At 39.4% G+C, this 18,913-nt stretch overlaps 2 protein-coding genes across 3 annotated transcripts; both read right to left on the reverse strand.

The window, feature by feature from the left end:
* Positions 1-839: 839 nt before the first annotated feature.
* LOC111563438 (uncharacterized) lies at positions 840-9,941 on the reverse strand. Its single transcript, XM_023262508.3, has 2 exons — positions 3,010-9,941; positions 840-1,670 (listed from the first exon to the last, which is right to left on the reverse strand). Exons 1-2 carry the CDS (start codon positions 3,143-3,145, stop codon positions 1,048-1,050), a joined length of 759 nt encoding a protein of 252 aa, XP_023118276.1. The 5' UTR covers positions 3,146-9,941; the 3' UTR covers positions 840-1,047.
* Positions 9,942-10,084: 143 nt separating this feature from the next.
* Positions 10,085-18,806, reverse strand: LOC111563437 (endophilin-B1-like). Of its 2 annotated transcripts, XR_002745685.3 has the most exons (11): positions 17,673-18,806; positions 17,368-17,509; positions 15,534-15,662; positions 14,880-15,013; positions 14,673-14,765; positions 13,548-13,631; positions 13,418-13,441; positions 13,045-13,134; positions 12,592-12,692; positions 11,262-11,990; positions 10,085-10,733 (listed from the first exon to the last, which is right to left on the reverse strand). XR_002745685.3 is itself a non-coding variant. In XM_023262507.3 (10 exons), exons 1-10 carry the CDS (start codon positions 17,727-17,729, stop codon positions 11,327-11,329), a joined length of 1,518 nt encoding a protein of 505 aa, XP_023118275.2. In that variant the 5' UTR covers positions 17,730-18,806; the 3' UTR covers positions 10,085-11,326. The 2 variants fall into 2 exon arrangements, 1 of the variants encoding a protein (XP_023118275.2); XM_023262507.3 differs by having other exon boundaries at positions 10,085-11,990.
* Positions 18,807-18,913: the final 107 nt, after the last annotated feature.

The raw sequence follows: 18,913 nt of genomic DNA on the forward strand, positions 1-18,913 counted from the left end.
AACTCACTCACAATCACCTAAAAATGTCAATCCTTCTTTTATATATGAAATAATTATCAGATAACAGAATAACATATCACTGACGGGTCTTTCTGCGGTGTATTGAGGACTTTTCACATCTAAAAAGGTAAATTCAGTTGATAATACATGCAAAAGAGTAATATTTTTTACATTGATCTATCTTTATTAATACTTCTACAACCGATTTTAAAAAAGTTTTTATCTTCAGTTTCCCTCTTTTTGAATCCATCTGTCTCTCTTTCTGCTTTCTTATTTGCAGTTTCCTCTTCTGCACTTGTGAAACTCAACCAAACAGAAGTATAAATACATTAAAAACAAATAAGGCTGATGTGGGGCCAAAAACCATCATACCAGAAACTGTAAAATATATGGAAAGTACCTCCAGCCGCTCTTTGTGGGTATTTTTTTGTAATGAGCATACATGCATGTATGTGTATGAGGCTGAAGGTGGGACGCATTTGCAGTTTAATGTAGTTCTGGCAGCATTTCATTCATCATAAACACTCTGAGCATCATAAGTCGTGGTCTTTTTTTATTCAGACACTCTTAAAGCAGCTAATGAGCAGGAGAGACCTGCCCACAGTTACACACAATCCGAAACCTCTGACACACCTTCTTGCGGCTGTGGGGATTTGCAGACATCACCACAACTACACAGACACTGAGGCGGTGGTGTAAACTCTGGCATGTGCAGGAAAGGATAAAACACATGCACTGAGGCACACAAATGAAAGTGTAAACATGCATGTGGACATACAAAGTTGAAAATTAGTCTATTACCGTGTGGGAGGAGGGAGGAAACCTTTCCATGAGCCTGATTAGGTTTATTCAAATAACTTTTATTTCTTATAGCAAACCACAACATTTATGGTACATTTAAGTTCACTGTCACCAGACAAAAACAAGCTCAGCTATAAAAAGGGTTCTTGAAAAAACAGAAACATAAAAAAAAGACGTGCAAAATGATTAGCATTAATGAAGTGTTCTCAGTCAATCTTTTGTTATTATGCTTCCCCTCTGGGCAATTCATGTGTCTCCTCTGTTCTTCGTCAGTGTTCCTGCCTGCTCTATCACTTTGCTCAGCTGCAGGTGAATCCTCTGCAGCTGTGTTGCTATGGCAACCAGAGCCCCTTCCATTGTGGCCATGTCCAGTGGTGAAGTCACTTCCTGCTCCTTCAGGCCAGATGGGAACGGTTTCATCCCCAAGCCAAACGCTGCTCCCAAACCTCCAGGTCTCACGGTTGGCTGGTGTCCCATCCGGCCGTCTGCTGGTCCCGATGGCAACGCTTCCTCCAGCCTCTTCAACCGGGCATTCTCCTCATGGCTGTTGCGCAGGAGCATCTGTAAGGTGGCATTTAACCTCCTCTCCCTCTCTACCTCCTCCTCTCTGAGCTCCACCAGGCCCCGCTGAAGCCTGAGACTCGCCTGCTCTGCCTGTGCCCTGCACGCTGATTCCAGGCTGGGTACACACTGCTGGCACGTCCCCTTGGCCAGCTTGTCCACCTGCGTCCTCAGTGAGAACATTCCTCCACAGCACTGCTCCATAGATTCCAGCAGCATGTTCTGTCTCATGTGGGAGTCCTCCAGAGCAATGAAAAGCTTGTCCCAGCGTGAGAGTTCTGCATTGCATGGCGTGGTTGGAGACTCTCCTGTAGACAACAATCACATGGGTGCATCAATTATACAGTGTTACAGGCAACTGAAACATTATATAATACTACCATCCACGAAAAAAAACATTCATATCATTTTTGAGACAATACAGTTCAGATTTTAACAGCTTTGTATAAATTTGGCATCGATAAAGTACTCACCAATTTCCACTGGTACTTAAGTGATGGTACAGTGGAAGAAAACAAGAATACGGGGAACTTTAGAGTAGCAACTATACATTCTAAAGGAAAGAAGAAGTATCAGGAGATTTAAAAAAGTGTTCAAACTGATCTGCTAAATCTCAAAATGAATTACAATATTTCAAAGTTAGAATATGCAATGAAATCTGTGGGGATACACTACGGAAGGGAAGCAGATTTGGGAAATTTGGAGTCACTATAGAACTCATTAAATATATACATGCTGTATTCCCAAAATGATACATGGGGTGCTCATTAATACTAGGGTGCACTAATTTAGTTTTGTGGTATAGAAAGCTGGAAGAAAGGGTACAAGCGGGAAATGTCAGTCTGCAGAAGCTTACTTATAGTGGACTTAAATGGTGAAATGTTCAGTCCACAGCCAGTTTAGCCTAACAATACATGTTGTTTTAATTGATTAAACTGTACAGATGTTGCTTCTTAAAGCAGTAAAAACATTGCTCATGGTATTCACTGGTTAGATTGATCCAACAGAAAATCTGGTGTTTATCTGGCAGAAACAGTTGTTGCTTTCATGTTCACATTGTAGTTTCACTCATTTGCCTTTCATTGATGCCCAAAGATTACTCCCTTGCTCCTCATAGTCTTGTTCTCTTCCACTGCACTTGAGTATAATGTTAAATTCTTCAATCTAATTTCAATTTCCTTTGTAAAAAGTGCAGTTTTTAAATCTTGTTTTTCTTAGCTCAATTTGAACATGTGTTACAGCAACACTCAAAATGTCCTATGACCTTGTATTATAATTACAGTAATAACTGTGATCAGACAACAGAGATGCTTAGGCAGCTTTCCAGACTTTTAGATACACAATGTAAAATGCAACTCCCCTCTGATGGCATCTGCATGGGAATATATAATATAGGAAGATGAATTCTCATAGTGTATGTGACTGGAAGTAGACCAAGAGTCTTGTGCAACAACATTGTGCATCACCCTTCCAACATGAATGAATCATTTAGTGTTGGTGCGTTTTTTTAATCGAAAAATATAAATATATATTGAATTGGCACGGCCAACTCAGGCATGGTAACTGAGGACACATTCTTCACAATCACCCATCTGTTCAAACAAGCCAGGAACAGAAGAGACAAAAGAACACATAAACAGAACTCACCCTCCTGCTGGTCCTGAGAGATCTCGTTGTCATAGTTGTCTGCGTAGTTCCCTTCATACTCAACCTCATTCACACACAGAGAAGAAGCCATGATGCCAAGCATGCAGAGCACCCGCCACATCTCCAACACATGCATGATGGAGCCCTAATGCGCGTTGTTTCTTTGATATTTGTTAGGTTTCAATGCATGTATCAGGAAATTTTGTGACCCAGTTTCCTTGCTACTGCACCCTCCAGCTGCTCTCTATTTTCTTATTCGCCCCCCTTGACTTTATGTAAAGCTCGTCTCACTGAGCCAACTGTTGCTGGTGCTGACTTATAAACCCAGCGAGAGGGGGAGGAAGGAGGGAGGAAGCTGAGGAGGGTGGGACAGAGCTGGGGGTGCTGAGCAGATTGGGTGAGTAATGCTTCGATGGAGGTAATATGTCAAAAGTCAAACTGGCCTGGAAATGTGGCCATTATGGGGAAACAGGGGGAGAGTTACAGGAGCACAGGGAAAGCTGGGGTGAACATATTTCTCTCTGTAGGACATTTAGCATTTAAATTGGTTTAAGGTGCAAGGTTATGTGTTATTTTTGCGTAATGAAATGTAGCTACAGCTTTTAGAACTCAAATTCAACAAGACCAATAAAAACAAGAGGTCAGTTTACATTTATGTTCTGTATAACCACATGCAGAAGCACATTGTTCATTAATTTTCTGCGTTTCTCACTGTGAGAAACATAAAATAGTTTGTGTCATTCTATAAATTTCCCTACAGGCATATTTACGCCGTCTCCATAGCATACTTGAATCCACACACTCTCTCTAGCTTCGTCTTCCTCTTTAACCTTTTTACTGATGAGTCAGAGTCACTTGCTGTGCTGTACATCATCAAATCCTTTACCCTAAAAACTGCAACACTGCAGAGTCCGGATTATATTTCAAGCTTGCAATGATTATGTTTTCACTACTTCAAATCAAATTTTGTTGCTAAGCAACACTGTAAAATGTGCTTTCTAGCTTTTTTTTTTTTTTTTTTTTTATATTTCGTTGCCTGGTGACACAGTTGATTAACCGTGAGTAAGAATCAGGAGTTATCGCATTGTCTGCAAGGCCAACTGACCTCCTTCTTATAAGCTCTGGTCAACAGGTGTTGAGCTGCAGAAGTAGGACATGTCAAGGTCAGAGGAAAAGCCTTGACCTTTCTCCCTGCAGACCTCCAGACTCAGCCACCAACTGCAAATGTCAGCATGTCACTATGTTTGATTGTGTCTGTCTGACTGGCTGCAATTGTAGCAGGGGGACTAACTAAGGTGAGGCTGGCAGATTTATCTGAGGAAAAGAGCAAACCTGCAGGAAGAGGCGGATATGAAGAGCAGAGGTAGAGCCAGAGAGGTGGACTGTCGGTGAGGAAAGGTACAGAAGGTCAGGGAAATATGTATGATTTTCCTTTCCTACTTGCAGCAAAACAATTTTATTGTGGGTATGAGTGTATGCATGTCCTTGGCCTGTTTTCATGAAGCAGAAAAGCAATAAATGTATATGTTAGAAGTTGCAGATGTGGTATAAAACGTGATGTTCTCATCTTGTCTTTATTGGTGAATACATGATTCCTTTCCAAGTCTTTTTTTCTTCCAATAGGTCATCTTTCTATTTAGGCCATCATGTAACTCCAAGACAGAGCGGACACATTTATCAGCAGCCGCCAGACAGACTGTTTACCACCCCCACCTGCACACCACACCTACAGTTTAGCTGTCACACAAAACACTCCCAGCTGGCAGTGAAGTGGAACAGCGATGAGAGACGAAGGGAAGATGAAAAACATAAAGCCAGAAAGGAAAGGGAAGAAGAAAGAGAAACAGATGATGATAATAGAAGTTGGATTCAGGGAGAGTAGTCCTTGCTCTAAATTTACTAAGACTGGAGGGAATTAGGAGATCCTGTTGTTTGGCTGCTTCGAACAAAACCAGAGATGCGAGGGGAAAATGGGACAGTGGGTGTTGTCAGTAGAGCGGACTAAAAAAAGCAGATGTAAAACAGCAACAGGACTTCACTGATGAACAAACCACATACTAACACGAAAAAGTCAGCCAACATGGGCCGGTTTATGAGAACTGTGTGGTGTTTTTGGGTGTTTCCCCTTTTTGTCCCCGATGTGTGGGACGGGGAGGAAACTGTGAAGATACTGTGAAAATAAAATGCAGTGCAAAACAATAGAGACATTGTCAGCCTATAGCAGACTTATAATAATGTCTAATCATGTTCAAATGAGTGTATTAGCTGATAATTATGGTATAGCTCAACTAAAACAGTGCGATGAAAGGCATAGGTTCACAGAAGTCAAAATGATTGATATTACAGCAGAGCCTTTGATTCTTTTGATAATGCCTTGCAGAAGCAGAGGTTGTTTTATATGTTTATCTGATCTAGCAGCTGGCTGATTTAGCAATTCTCACGTAGTACTGAATGTGACAAAGTAAAGTTCAAAGTAGCCTAATGGAGCGCCTCAGCGTTTTATATCCATTTTTGGTTGCAATGAAAATGGAAGGAATATTAATTGTTATGCAGATGATCTGATTTTGTTTATCTGTGGATCGTCTCATTAGCTACAGTCCACTTTTGTTGTTCTACTGTCAGCTCGCTCAACTAAAACTTTCACTGGATATGGATAAAAAGAGGGGTTTTTTTGTAGGACAACGTCTATAGACATTGTGGACATTGATATAGGTCAAAAGACGGCTAAAGAAGTTACCTATTGCAAATATCAGTGTATTTGGGTTGATAAATATATTACAGATATACTGTTCAAGTTCTGAAGCACTATCACCTTTTTACTAGATCTTGGGTTTTATATATGACTGAATGACCACAATGTCATTGGCCATTTCTGTCCACACTCAGCGGCATTACTCCATAGGGATGCCCATGTTGGTCCACCACACAATATCTCAATAACTAACAGATGAGTTTTGACAACATTCGACACATACTTTATATTCATAGTGTCCTTAAAATGAACTTTGACAGCTATGGCATCTCCCTAACTTTTTCTTGAGCACCATCAGGTTAAAGTCTTATTGGACTGGCACCAAATTTGCTACAAACATGCATGGTTCCCAGATGATGAGTCCCAATGATGCCCTGATTTACCCTCTGGTGCTAGATGGTTTGCAAATATCATTTTCTCCTCTGAATGATTTTTATCTAGCAACACAATTACATCCAAATTTGTAGTTGTCCAGTGTTTGGTTCATGACTGATTCAATTTGTTAGTGAAAAGGAAGCAACACTGAATGGGGTGTTTTTCCTAAAATAAAGTTATTTATTACCAATGGAATTTTGGAATTCAGTACAACAAAAGGAGTGAGGCAAACCACAAGGACAGAGGGGCTTGTGTGAGCTGTTAAATCAAAGAAATGAATACAACCAAAAGAAGACTCTTAATGTAAATTACACCTGACAAGAAGACTTCACTCAAAACCCAAAGGACAGTCAAACAGCCCTCCTGTTCCTAATGCCGCTAAGCAAAGGGAATGCTGACTGTGCATGTAGATCAGTTTTAGTATCCAAGCCTGGTCCAGTCCCCCATGTAGGTAAACAAGTACCTCCATACTCAAACACAAGATTATCACAGAAACTATACATCAAAACCATGAACAAAGACACACCGGTGCAGAGGTACACCCAGAGGAGATAAAGGGATTGCTCACTTGGGCTGCTGTTCAGATGTAACAGACTTATTGAAGGTGATTATGGAGATAGTGACATGGATAGAAGACGAGTGAGCAGAGAGAAGGGATCTTTGTCATACTGAGATGTTCTGTTGCTGTTGAATTAGCTAAATGAACTAACTAAATGCTCTTTGTTAACCTTGAGGTTTCCGGGCTTGAGTCCCACTGCAGGTTTGACCATTTCCAAAGATTAACTGTCAGACTCAGTTAATTTCTCTAAAGCTTTTTTAAAAATAGCTATGAACTTTCACTGTAATTGGGTAAAATATACATCTAAGTGGGATAATTTTCCATTAGTAATTTTTTGCCTTATAGCCTTTGAAGCATAGATTATAGCCAGCCCAGAAGCAAAAATGATTAATTAAATACTCGTGAACATGGCTTTGAACAAAAAAAAAGAAAGGACCAGATGATTAAGGAGTACAAACCAGCGTAGATGCATTTGAAAGTGCACAACAAATGATTCATATGATCAGGTTGGACGCATACTAATTACTTTTAGTTGCATTACATTAATATTGGCGCTTCAGTATTGGAGTTGCTGGGCTGCTCCACTTCTTCTGATGAGTCTATGTTGAAATACTTAAAAGGTCCCATAATGTGTCTCTTTTCAGCAGCTTCATCTAAGTCTCATCTGTCCCCACATTTAGTTTTTCTGTTCAACATACCGCAAAGATGGTTCATTCCACCATGACTGTGTAACTACTGGTTTTAGGGCTGTCTTGCTCTTAAAAGCAATGAGCTGCTGCTGTTCCCGCGCATGTTGTCTCAGTCTCACAGTGCAGGACGACTTTTGGTTGGTCAGGTGTTACGTAGCACCTGGTTCGAATTCTTTCTGGCTTGTAAAGCTGGGAGGCTAAACTAATAGTGGGGGGTTTGAAGAATGTACAAAGTAAACGCCTTCATATCTTTGACGACTTTCATTTTAAACCTCTAAGTTTAGAACAACAACAAAATACACACACACACATGCACACACAAATGGATTTTAAACACATGGGACCTTTAAAAAACTCTGGTGATAAAACAGACTATTAACAAAATTAGGTGTCGGGTGGAAATACTGTTTAGATTTTTTTTGCTTTCTGTCTACACATGGATCTAGAGGATAACCTTGGAAATTTAGCGTCACTGTTTTTAGCCTAACATAATGTGACTGAATAGGATTAGTGGTTTGATATCAGATCAAATTAAGTGTATCACATTTGGTTGCTTGACAGCCAATTCCCAGGATGTTTTGTGTTGTTAGTCCACCCCTGTTTTGGCAAGCTACTCATAAATCATTGTCCAGAGGTCCAGACTGGGTGCCGTTCCAATCAGGCTCTTCAGAGGGTTTGGCAGGAATAGGAATAGGTTGCACCTTTGCAGCGGGAACTAATCATGTCCAGAGAACCACACATCCTAATCTACACACACATCAAACACTAAAAATGAGGATTAAGACACCAGAATGTGGCCATAAGCTGCAGCCAAAGTGACTAAACCGAACAACACTTCCATTGGACCCTGTCCTTACTTTCTGTTTATTGTTAATTAAAATGTGATACTCTAAACACTCGCCATTCTGTCATTGTGAGCTTATTAGCATACTGACACTTGTCTGAAAGAAACAAAAACAAATGCAACATTTATAACATTGCAGGGTTCACCTTTAAATGTTTAGTCTGGTTAATTTGATACCAGTAACATTGTTGGGCTTAACCTGTATGTTTTATTTTGTCAGGTAAATTTGTGGTTTTGCAGGGATTTAATCTTCATATTTAAATGAAAAAATTTTAAACTTGCTGGTTTGTAGGGAATCCAAGGAATCTGGGGATTTGTTGGGTTTTTGTTTTTTTGTTTGTTTGTTTTTGTTGGATCAAAACTTCAGTGCTAAATTAGTGATGTTAATCTCCATAACTAATAAAGCTAAAGGGTCTTAGCCTTAATATTTATATTAGTCAGATTAGGTTATGTAGCTTATAATATTGCGGGGTCGTTGCTATATTATTACATTAGTCAGGTTATTCTCCATGATTAATAACACTAAATGGCCTAATCCTTAATATGTATTCTACTCAGGTGTGAAGTAGTACTTTATGCAATGTCTGTAGGATTTAATCCCCAATATGTAACTTACTTAGGTAGAATCACACCATAAATACCACTGTATTTTGTATTGTAAATAATACTGCAGCATCTTAATCTTCATATTAATTAGCATATATATTTGTAACAGCAACCTAATTCTCTTCTGGAAAGCACTTTGGTTCAACTGTTGTTGTTTAAAATGTGCTATATAAATAACGTTGACTTGAGTCATCTGTATACACGCTTGGTTTTTAAAGGTTGTTCTTGTTATTACTATTATTGTTAGGATGATAAAGGTTCTCTTGCAAAACAAGTTTCCAAACTTAGAGGAACATTCCTCATAAAATATGGGTTAAATACAAAAACAAGAGCAAAATCTATATATTGTACCTATCCATTATCTATCTGAGCCCCCAGATGGAGCAAAGTAATACAGCAAATATGATTAGAAATTCCTGTATCTGTTTTCATAACTTACTAATCCCAACCAGACCTGCAAAACATTATTCCAGCTTTCTCGTCCTTCCTGTCTGTAATAAGACTATCTTGTGAAGACTAGTGTGAGCTGTGATATCTGCTCACAGACCTGGTGCAAACTGTAAATATAAAGATAAGGTGGAAATGTACGAGACACTTGGCGTGTGGATGCGGCAGAAGAACGTTCACGAGCAGCCGGGGACAGATTTGTTTGATGAGTCATTGGAAAAAAGTAGCAGGAAGGTAACACTATTTAATCTGTATTTAAATGGCGGCTGCACGTCCACCCCTCTAAAAATGCAGAGCTGATAAAGTGGTGTCATATCAATGTTTATGGTGCTATTGAACCACAGGCCTCCAGACTGTACTCGGATCAATATGACACAACCTGCGCTTAATCGATCTAATCTGTTTGGGCAGCCTCAGACAGGAAAGAGGTGAAGTGGGAGCAAAATGCAGGTGATCTACACACACTTGGATAATAGTTCAGTGTGTGAGCTTGTGCTGAAAGCTTGTGGTACATGTCATACCCAAGTAGGCCTCATTATTGTGCTATGTGGTTAATAGAATTAATAATAGAGAGGCTTAACCGCAGGCTTTACTGCATGTCAGGATGTTTTCTTTAGAAATGTGAAACATTACAAGACTTGGCCTGGGAAACCTGATTGAGATGTCAACCTGGAATTAATTGTGTGTAAATCTAGATTTGGCTGGTATGGGAAAGTACATGAGCGAATGTCGAGCGGCAGATTTTAACGAGGAAGCAACAGCAACACCTCGCCTGGAGAACAAAGATAGAATCCACACTCCAGTTTTGGATTGGCATGACATCACTGTTTGCATATTTATTTCCACATCTTCACATGAATCGAGTGAAAACTCCGACCTTGCACTGACATCAGCTCAACAACACGTGACTGAATCATGACCGCATGTAGTTGAAAAGTGGCAGCTGTTACAATGTGAATACTTGCAGCTACCCAAACACACACACACACACTTTTGGGACATAAACATATAGAGCTGGTTGGTCATTACATCAGTATGCTACATTAATGTGTGTGTTTCCATCTCGGGTCCCCTTAGTGCACCCACATCACATCAGAGCGGAGCGGGGCTGCCCTCGTCAAGAAAATTAACAACATCTGGATGTGGAAATTTCTACCCATTTCACCTAATGGGGGCTTTAAGGGGGTAAAAGGGTAAAAAAAAAAAAATGAGTATGTGAATATGAGCGTGTGCACGGGGAAACACCCAGAGTGTGTACAAGGAAGCATAAAGGTCCTGTTCAACCCGGTGTGCTGTCACCTCCCTGGGCTCACCAACACACACACATAAAGTGAAGTGACCCAGTGTTTAGTATGGAAAATGACCTCACCTTATAGAAACATGAGTCAAGAGGTGGCAGAGTCACAACATGTACTTTCACTTCTTTTTAAAGGTGTCACAGGTTTGGGGTAGCTGCAAACACAAGCGCACATGGGTCACTGACAGACACACTCTGGGATACTCGCACATCAATTCATGTATTCACTGACAGATATGCACACATAGACTTGGCACAAAGATTAGATTGACTAGTTCATTCTTTCAGCTAAATGTAAAAATAAAGATTTCGTTAGTTTCACAGATACTGACTGAAAACAGCTTCACATTGCAAATATATATAACAGTCAGTCAGCCTCGTCTTCCAGCCTAAAGCCAGGAAATATTACACACAGAGCCGACCTTACATCTACCACCACAAGTGAAGACTGATACTCAACAGTCATCATTTTCATACAACATGAATAATATATGAATATTACTGAAGGCTAAAATTATTGTGGCACTATAACACGGTTAGAAAAATAAGCACTTTTACAACCACTTCACATTATCTTTCCTATGGGATTAATTAAACTGTTTTACCATAACATTTTACTATGATTATGTAGCTTCCTAGCACAGTCTGTATTCTTGAGTTAGTAACACCGACATCATAATTACCACTAAAGCTGCAGTCAAAGTCAGTGCCAGCTCAGATGCTTAGGCATCAGCGTAGATACTCGTCTCTACTGAACCACATTCTGGCTGCCTGATGATGACTCCTGGACATCTTCTTCATTAACAATGGGCTGCTCACTAGTTTCATCGGTTGTCTGGGGATCAGCAGCCTTTTCACTGGCTGTCACACTCTCAGCTGTTACTGCATTTGCTGTCTGAGAAGGTTGTGAAGGTGATGAAGCTGCTGTTGTTGTCACACTATCTGCCCCATTGACTGCTAAAGCACTGAATGTCACTGTTTGAGAAGAAGCAGGAGCAGCGTCGGTCAATGTGTTGATTGTCCTGCTGGGTGGTTGGAGTGGATGTGTTTGGTTCGATGTACAGAGAAGGTCAAATTCTTGATTGCCAGAAGACTGGCCGTTGATCTCGGAGCAGTACCTGGCTGTTCGGCCATCGGTGGAGAAGGTGTTGTTGTTGTTATTGTTGTTATTCAGCGGGTCAGTTGGCAGTGCAGTTAAAGAGGGATCCCTTGTGTTCTTTTCAGTTTTGGGCGGTGAATTTACACTCCATGAGTCTTGGTCAAAGTCAGGAAGTTGATGCACACGTACAGGCATCGGAGTGACCTGATTCAACTTGACGGGCTCATTAGCTACATGGTTGCTTGTTGATGGCTCATTAGCTGTATTATTAATTGCTGACTGCCAGTTATTGGAGCAGAGGACAGCTGGAATGCTGGAAGGAAGAACAAAATCATAAAATATGAAACATTCATATTCAAATCATAAAGTATTCTCAGTAGTCTTGTTTTCTCTGTGAGACCAGATGTCATGACTTTCTTCTACAAATACATCTTTGTGGTAAAGTTGGGCATCTTCGTGCTAGAAGAAATCTTTTGCCAAATTAATGACAGCTTCAAATAAAATAAAAAACATGGATTGGATCCCAAGTTGCACTACAAAAAGTATATGCTGGCCTTTGGTTTTACAAGACACCTTCCTGTTTCAGTGAGCCTTATTTATTGAAGTTGATATCCTGTGAAAACCACATATTTTCAAATATTTCAGGCACAACAGTTCTGTTTAAAGTTGAATTTATTAGTTAACTTTAATGTCTTTCACTTGACTGCTTGTGTAGATTAAGAAGTTGAAAGAACATCAAAATTGAAAATACTTGGTTCGTTAGACAGCAATGAGTTGTAGCAGTGTGGAAAAACTTGAAAAATTTCAATTGATATGAATAGCTTAAGGCATAAAAATGTTAAAACCTATATGATAGTGTTTCCAAATAACACAAAGAGACACTCCCATTCAGTTTTAAATGAGACTATACAGACCTGGCCAGTTGTTTTTGAAGCTCCTGAGCATGTTGGTTGCACTGAGCAAAGTAACAGGCCTGAGCGTCCACAAAATCAGATAGACTACGCATGTGGTCGGTCTGAAAAAAAAAGAGGAAGAACACAAAACAGATTAAAAAAAGTAAAGTGACTGGATCTGAAATAAACATGCTGAGCCTTAAATAAAAGCAATAACTCTTCTAAGAAGCAACCAAAACTGCAAAATAACCACAAATTAATACAACTAGCATCATGTTATTTAGCTTTTTTTTCAAGATTGCAGTCTTACTAATATATGGTTCATGCTCCACACTACAATTCTTGCAAAAAATGGTGACCAATATAGTGACACACACACTTAACCAAGCTTGACAGATATGACAGGATCTAATTTTCCATCTGCCACAGTGTGTAGGAGTGTGTGTGTGTGTGTGTATATATGTGCACACATACATGAGTGTTGCTGATTCCTTCCAGAACCCGTCTTGTAATTTCTGACTGTCGATCGAAAAGACTCTGACAGATCCTCAGCTCCATCTCTGCCTACACATGGACACACACGTACACACAGACACACACAAACACATGCCTTCATATTACCAGCTTTGTTTCTGAAAATTTCCTATCAGCAGAAACAAAATCCCATTCGAAATGCTTGGACGGTTCGAATCTAAAAGGACAATAGAAAACAATAGGAAGGAGCTATTGTCTGTGTTAATAACAGACCCATAATCACTTCTACAACTGCTCACTGTTAGTGTCCCTGACATACAGCACAAGGCCTATTTGAGAAGCTGCGTGCACTGAAAGGTAATCACAAACTCACCTGAGAAATTTCCTGAGCCCACATCTGTTTGGGGGAACAAGACAGAGGAGGACAAACGACTTATTGAAAGACCAAACAGCAAGTACATCTGTTTCTGTCAGTGCTCATGTTCCTTTACACAACCACTGACCTTTAGCCATTTAACACGCAGGAAGCTGAACATGTAGGAGACATGAGACAAGTAGTCGTCATCCAGTGGGTTTGCATTCAGGTTCTGACAAAAAAGACAAGAGAAAGCAGGAGGGTGAAGTGAGAAAATACTGTCTGTAATGTGTAATAGGAGATTTTGGCATGGGATATTCAACCGGAACTCATCAGGACCCTTCTGCTCATTCATCTCTGAATTATTTGAAACTTTTAATTCATCATTTTAATTTAAATGGTGTCTGTGAAATTTGAGATGGATATATCAAGCGCTTTCCAAAATAATTATTTAAAAAAACACACACTTCTGGCATATTTTTTGGCACAGTGAAATTTGAAGCCATGTTTTGGTGATAACATCTTAGGAACTAATAAAACTAAAAGCCTTATTTTCTCATCGTGCCATTGATTCACAATCTCTAATATTGGATGAGTAAATTAAATATTCTCTCATTATGGGTAAACTGAATTAGAAAAAACTGAATTAGAAAAAATTTAAATTAAAAAGTCCCATCTTAGAGCACACAATTACAAAAAAAAAAGACAAAGCAGGAGTCATCAAGTGATAGTTTTGGATTAGGCTATCTACCATTGCTTTTGTTTTTGTGGCACAACTTGTGATACCTGCTCATTCAGCTCTGACAGTTTAATGAAAATAATTAATTTCCGACTTCTGTGACAAGTACATCATGTTCAAAAAAATGTTCTATTTATTTGGTCTGTATTACTGTGACGCAACTCAGTATGGTTCAGAAAACATCACTTGTTGACACAGTGAGAAATAACAGTTGAAAAAAAGAAAAAAGAAGGCTTTCATCTCTAGAAGTTTCTGAGATATTGTCATTCAAACATATCCTCAAATTTCAATGTGCAAAGAGAACGTGCAGCATGGGTTGATGGGCAAAACTGCATCTTGGAAAGGTTTGGACATGCTACGCTAAAATTTGACAAATATCTCCATGTTATGCTAGAAAAATTACAGACGAATCAGAAATGGTCGAGCAGAAACAGTTCTAAATGATGGTTTGAGATGTAATCACTCACATGTTTTACTTTGATTTGGGCATACTGAATATATTGAAAAAATTGGCAAGTATTTGAAGTAACTTACCCTGGCTTCTCGGTCGGCCTCGTGGGCTTTTCTCAGCCTGGTCTTAGCTATATCCAAGTCCAAACGCTTATTCACCAACATCTTACGCTCATCCTACAAACAAAAATACTTCTTTATAGTACAAACAATTTATTAACAAATAAGTATGAATAAATAACAGCAAAATAGCATAATTAGTCCCACAACCTTGGAAATGTGTTTTTATACCTGTATGGCTCTGTATTCTCCCTCAGTGAAACTTCGCAGAGGAGTGAGAAAGTGAATGTTAGCGCTTTGCACAAACTGCTTCTCTGCCTCGCCGAGCTGCTTCTGAGCCTCTCCACATCTCATCAGTGCACTTCCTGAGCAAAGAACATAAAAACAATACACACAGACATTATTTCAGAAAATCTGCACAAAAGCAAAAACCTAGTAAGATATAATTGTGCAGATATTCCACGCAAATATTATTAAAAAACTGCATATACACTACCGTTCAAAAGTTTGGGGTCACCCAGACAATTTCATGTTTTCAATGAAAACACACTTTTATTCATGTGCTAACATAACTGCATAAGGGTTTTCTAAACATCATCAGGGCTAATACCATTAGAGCACAGGAGTGATGGTTGCTGGAAATGTTCCTCTGTACCCCTATGTAGATATTCCATTATAAACCAGCCGTTTCCAGCTAGAATAGTCATTTACCACATTAACAATGTCTAGACTATATTTCTGATTAATTTAATGTTATCTTCAATGAAAAAAAATGCTTTCTTTTAAAAAAAAAAAAACATTTCTAAATGACCCCAAACTTCTAAACGGTAGTGTATGTCAACATCCCACTTCATAAATGCACACAATTCACATTAATGCACTCACCATAGGGTGTGTTAGACCCAATCTCCATCCCAGCCTGGGTCATTTCATCTCCCAGTAACTCATGTGGTCGTGGCCGAGGTGGGACACTCCACTCCAGCTGCGCATACAGCCGATCCTCTAACCGTGCTCCTGTTTATCAGAGGCACGTTCCTACATCAGAGGGCTATGTTTTCTAAAAACCCACTTACAACTTTTCTTGATGGTTTATAATTGTTGAGGAGAAGCCAGTAGGATAAAAAAAAAAAACACTTTAAATGACTGATTAGACAAATAAATACCTCATAAAACACAGTTCAACCTTAATATGTGCCTCAAAAACAGATGCACTGCCGTCTCAAAGAACACTTAGTAATCAAAGCACGCCATCAGCGTACAACTAAAGAGACTACAAAACCTCTAGCAGATTTTTAATATCGTATTCTCCTAGACAAGCAAATGTGCAGCTGCTTTCAAGCTGTACACTAAAATGATTCTGCACAGGGACTAAAAGCACTCGCTAGATGGATAAAACAAGACATGATCCGAAAATATAGCCTTGATGCTTCTGGTAGCTGAACGGTATTTTTATTTGATAAATTGCAGAGCACATCCACTCATAATTCCATTAGCTGAGGTAATTGGATTCAACCAGGCAAAACAATAACCATCTCTTTTCATCTAAACGGGCCAATTACAGTCAAAGCAAACAGGGGAACTCAAAGAAGATGTACGTATTGTAGGAGGGCAAACGGAGCTGCAACAATGGCTCCCTGAGGCACATTCACAGCCATTCAGGGTGTTTACCATAATCGCTAGTGACTACTTGAGGTAGTCACTATTACAGGCTCACGTTTTGTGTGAACATAAAGACTGTGTGTTTAGGTGGAGGAGATTCTGGTCTTAATTGGTTGTTCGCACCTGAAATTTGCTTGACATCTTTCAGCTTAATTTTTTCCATGTAACTGTACAATCTGTCTACAATATTGCCATCCTGATGGTCTTTACTGTAGTTTTCTATGATGATCTACTCTGTACACACATTATTTAAAGCATGCATGCACACCTTGAAAACTGGGTCTTTCTTCTGCTACTCTTCATGAGTTTTTAGGTGGGTGGGTGGGGTCCTGTGCTGTTCAGATAGTAAATTTAGTGTTATGTGATATTGTGCTCTAAAAATGAAATTGTACAGTTGTACCTACTAAACGCAGAGCACTAAATCTGCAAGTATCATATGTAAGAAACACTTTATTTTTTAATAAGTTGACATGAATTTCCATTAAACATGTTTTCTTACACAAATATCAAAGACAAATACTGTCAGATAATTTCTCTTCACTGATAAGATTTGCAAGTAGATTTTGGTTTATACAGCAAAACATGCTTTTTCCAGCATATGTGATTTACGTTCATGCACAACATGTCATTGTGCAATATGTCATTTTTCATGGTGCTGTATTTTATTATTTTGTGTGATATTCTTCAGTATCATTGCCAGTACCTTAATCTTATTCTAACATTTTATTTAATTTCCAGAAATATATTGCACTCATATCTCATTGTTTTTCTACAAGACATTGCACTGATTTTGCCATGTCATTTTTTGCTGAACAATATCTGACTAAATAGTTTCTTTCAAGATAACAACTATCATTTTATCCTATAAAGGCTGCATGGCAAGTACTATATAGTACTGTACACTAGCTGGAATTTACTGAAGTGAATTTTGATCATAGACAGAAATGACTCGTCTCTGTTTAAATCACAACACCAGAATTCAATTAAACATTTGCAAGGGCTAGATTAATTTCAAAACTTACAAAAACACCTTGAATAAATAATAAATTCAGTCTCTCACCAGGGCTAGGCTGCAGTAAAACCTCCGTCTGGGAGATTATCTGGTCCGTCCAGCTCTTGGTGGCGTCTGTCCGGGCTATGAGCTCCTCCAACCCGGGGTCCAACTCAGTCTTATCGGCTTGACCAAGACTCTCTCCGGTGTACTAGGGCGAAAACACAATGATATTTAGCTCAACTGGCGCATTTTATTTCATAATTTAAAAACTATAGGCTGTCACTCGGTGCCCTTCAGAGTGATAATGACGCCCCAGTGTAGTTTATTAACACTAACTACCGAATACTGATTGGGTTATTTGTTTTACTTACCTGAACCGCCCGGTTGATGAACTGACCAGCATCCACCGCCAACCGCGTCAAATCCATGACACCGTCCCCCCCTCAAGGTCGCGCACCGTCTCCGATAAAACAGCCGAACGTTAACGGCAGAGCAGGACCGGGCTAACGTTGCTAATATAAAACACCAAATGACCACCAACAGCCAGCAGACTTAGCCATAGCTTCAACCGGCTAGCCACTGCCTCTGTCTCCGTTAGCAAGATTACCGTTAACACCGACCAGCCGAGCCCACGGAGACGACGCAAGTGCGGGCACCTGCCGTGTACCGTTGACCGTTTATCCTCCTCCGGTCATGTCGGGGACTTTTGTCGGTCTAACCGACTGTGTAGTTTACCAAAACCGTGTTAACTAACATCCAGCTTCAGTTAAAGTGTCACTTGTACCGTAAATGCATTTACTGTAAAACTGCCGTTATCCTTAGACTTTGCTAGCTTCTTTTTTTTACGGTTAGCGGCAATTATTAAAATAACATTTTAAATATTTTAAAAATAACAAGCTGCTTAAAAGCTAAATATACACCTTCATAGCTGTTAGAAATTGTGTGAAATTTACAAAACAAATTCTGGAAAAAAAAGACAAAACCTTTCAAAATAAAAGCATAATCTCTACAATCACCAACGAATTAACAAAATAAACTACCAATTTAACATTCAGTAGTTTGTAGTCTGGAAGACGCATGATAACAAAAACTTGATTGCAGCTCCTTTGTCTGCCAAAAAGAGACTTTCACAGTTCAGTCATTGCACTTGGCCTGTTATTATCCCCTTAGAGAAACTCCATCGCAGTAGTGCAAAGATAATCATGATGCAGAATGCGACAAAAGTCCCCCATTTACATCCTCAAAAGAGAAAAAAAGGTATCCAGTTTCTTTATGGGTTTCTATCCTAAAGCAATTTGGAACAGCAGCCATGCATTGACGAAAAGAAGAAAAGTAATAACGAAAAACACAGTGACTTTCTGAGTGTCTGAGCTCATGATTGGATTAAAAAAAAACCCCACTAACACATCAAAACAAAAAATACCACAAGTCACTGCTGCTTCCTCAACCCAGTCTTCTTTCAGCTTCTTAACCAAACAATTGCCTCTAATTGATACATGTGTGGGGAAAAGGTGAGCCGACTGGTGTGAGCAGAAGGGAGAGAGAAGGGATTAAAAACAGTCAGCTGACAGTCTGCTTCTGTCAACCTAAGGAGCGTTAAGAGATTAGAAGA

The sequence above is a fragment of the Amphiprion ocellaris genome, chromosome 20 (assembly GCF_022539595.1).
Source record: "Amphiprion ocellaris isolate individual 3 ecotype Okinawa chromosome 20, ASM2253959v1, whole genome shotgun sequence".
NCBI classification, from domain to species: Eukaryota; Metazoa; Chordata; class Actinopteri; family Pomacentridae; genus Amphiprion; species Amphiprion ocellaris.

Bases quoted from the DNA above. Each gene is read 5' to 3' on its own strand.
- LOC111563438 (XM_023262508.3), bottom strand. From the start codon at position 3,145: ATGCATGTGTTGGAGATGTGGCGGGTGCTCTGCATGCTTGGCATCATG. The intron at 1,671-3,009 runs GTGAGTTCTGTT...TGTTGTCTACAG, and splicing joins CTCTCAGGACCAGCAGGAGG to GAGAGTCTCCAACCACGCCA.
- LOC111563437 (XM_023262507.3), bottom strand. From the start codon at position 17,729: ATGGATTTGACGCGGTTGGCGGTGGATGCTGGTCAGTTCATCAACCGG. The intron at 17,510-17,672 runs GTAAGTAAAACA...TTTTCGCCCTAG, and splicing joins TCATCAACCGGGCGGTTCAG to TACACCGGAGAGAGTCTTGG. The intron at 12,693-13,044 runs GTATGTGTGCAC...TTTTTTTTTCAG, and splicing joins AAGGAATCAGCAACACTCAT to ACCGACCACATGCGTAGTCT.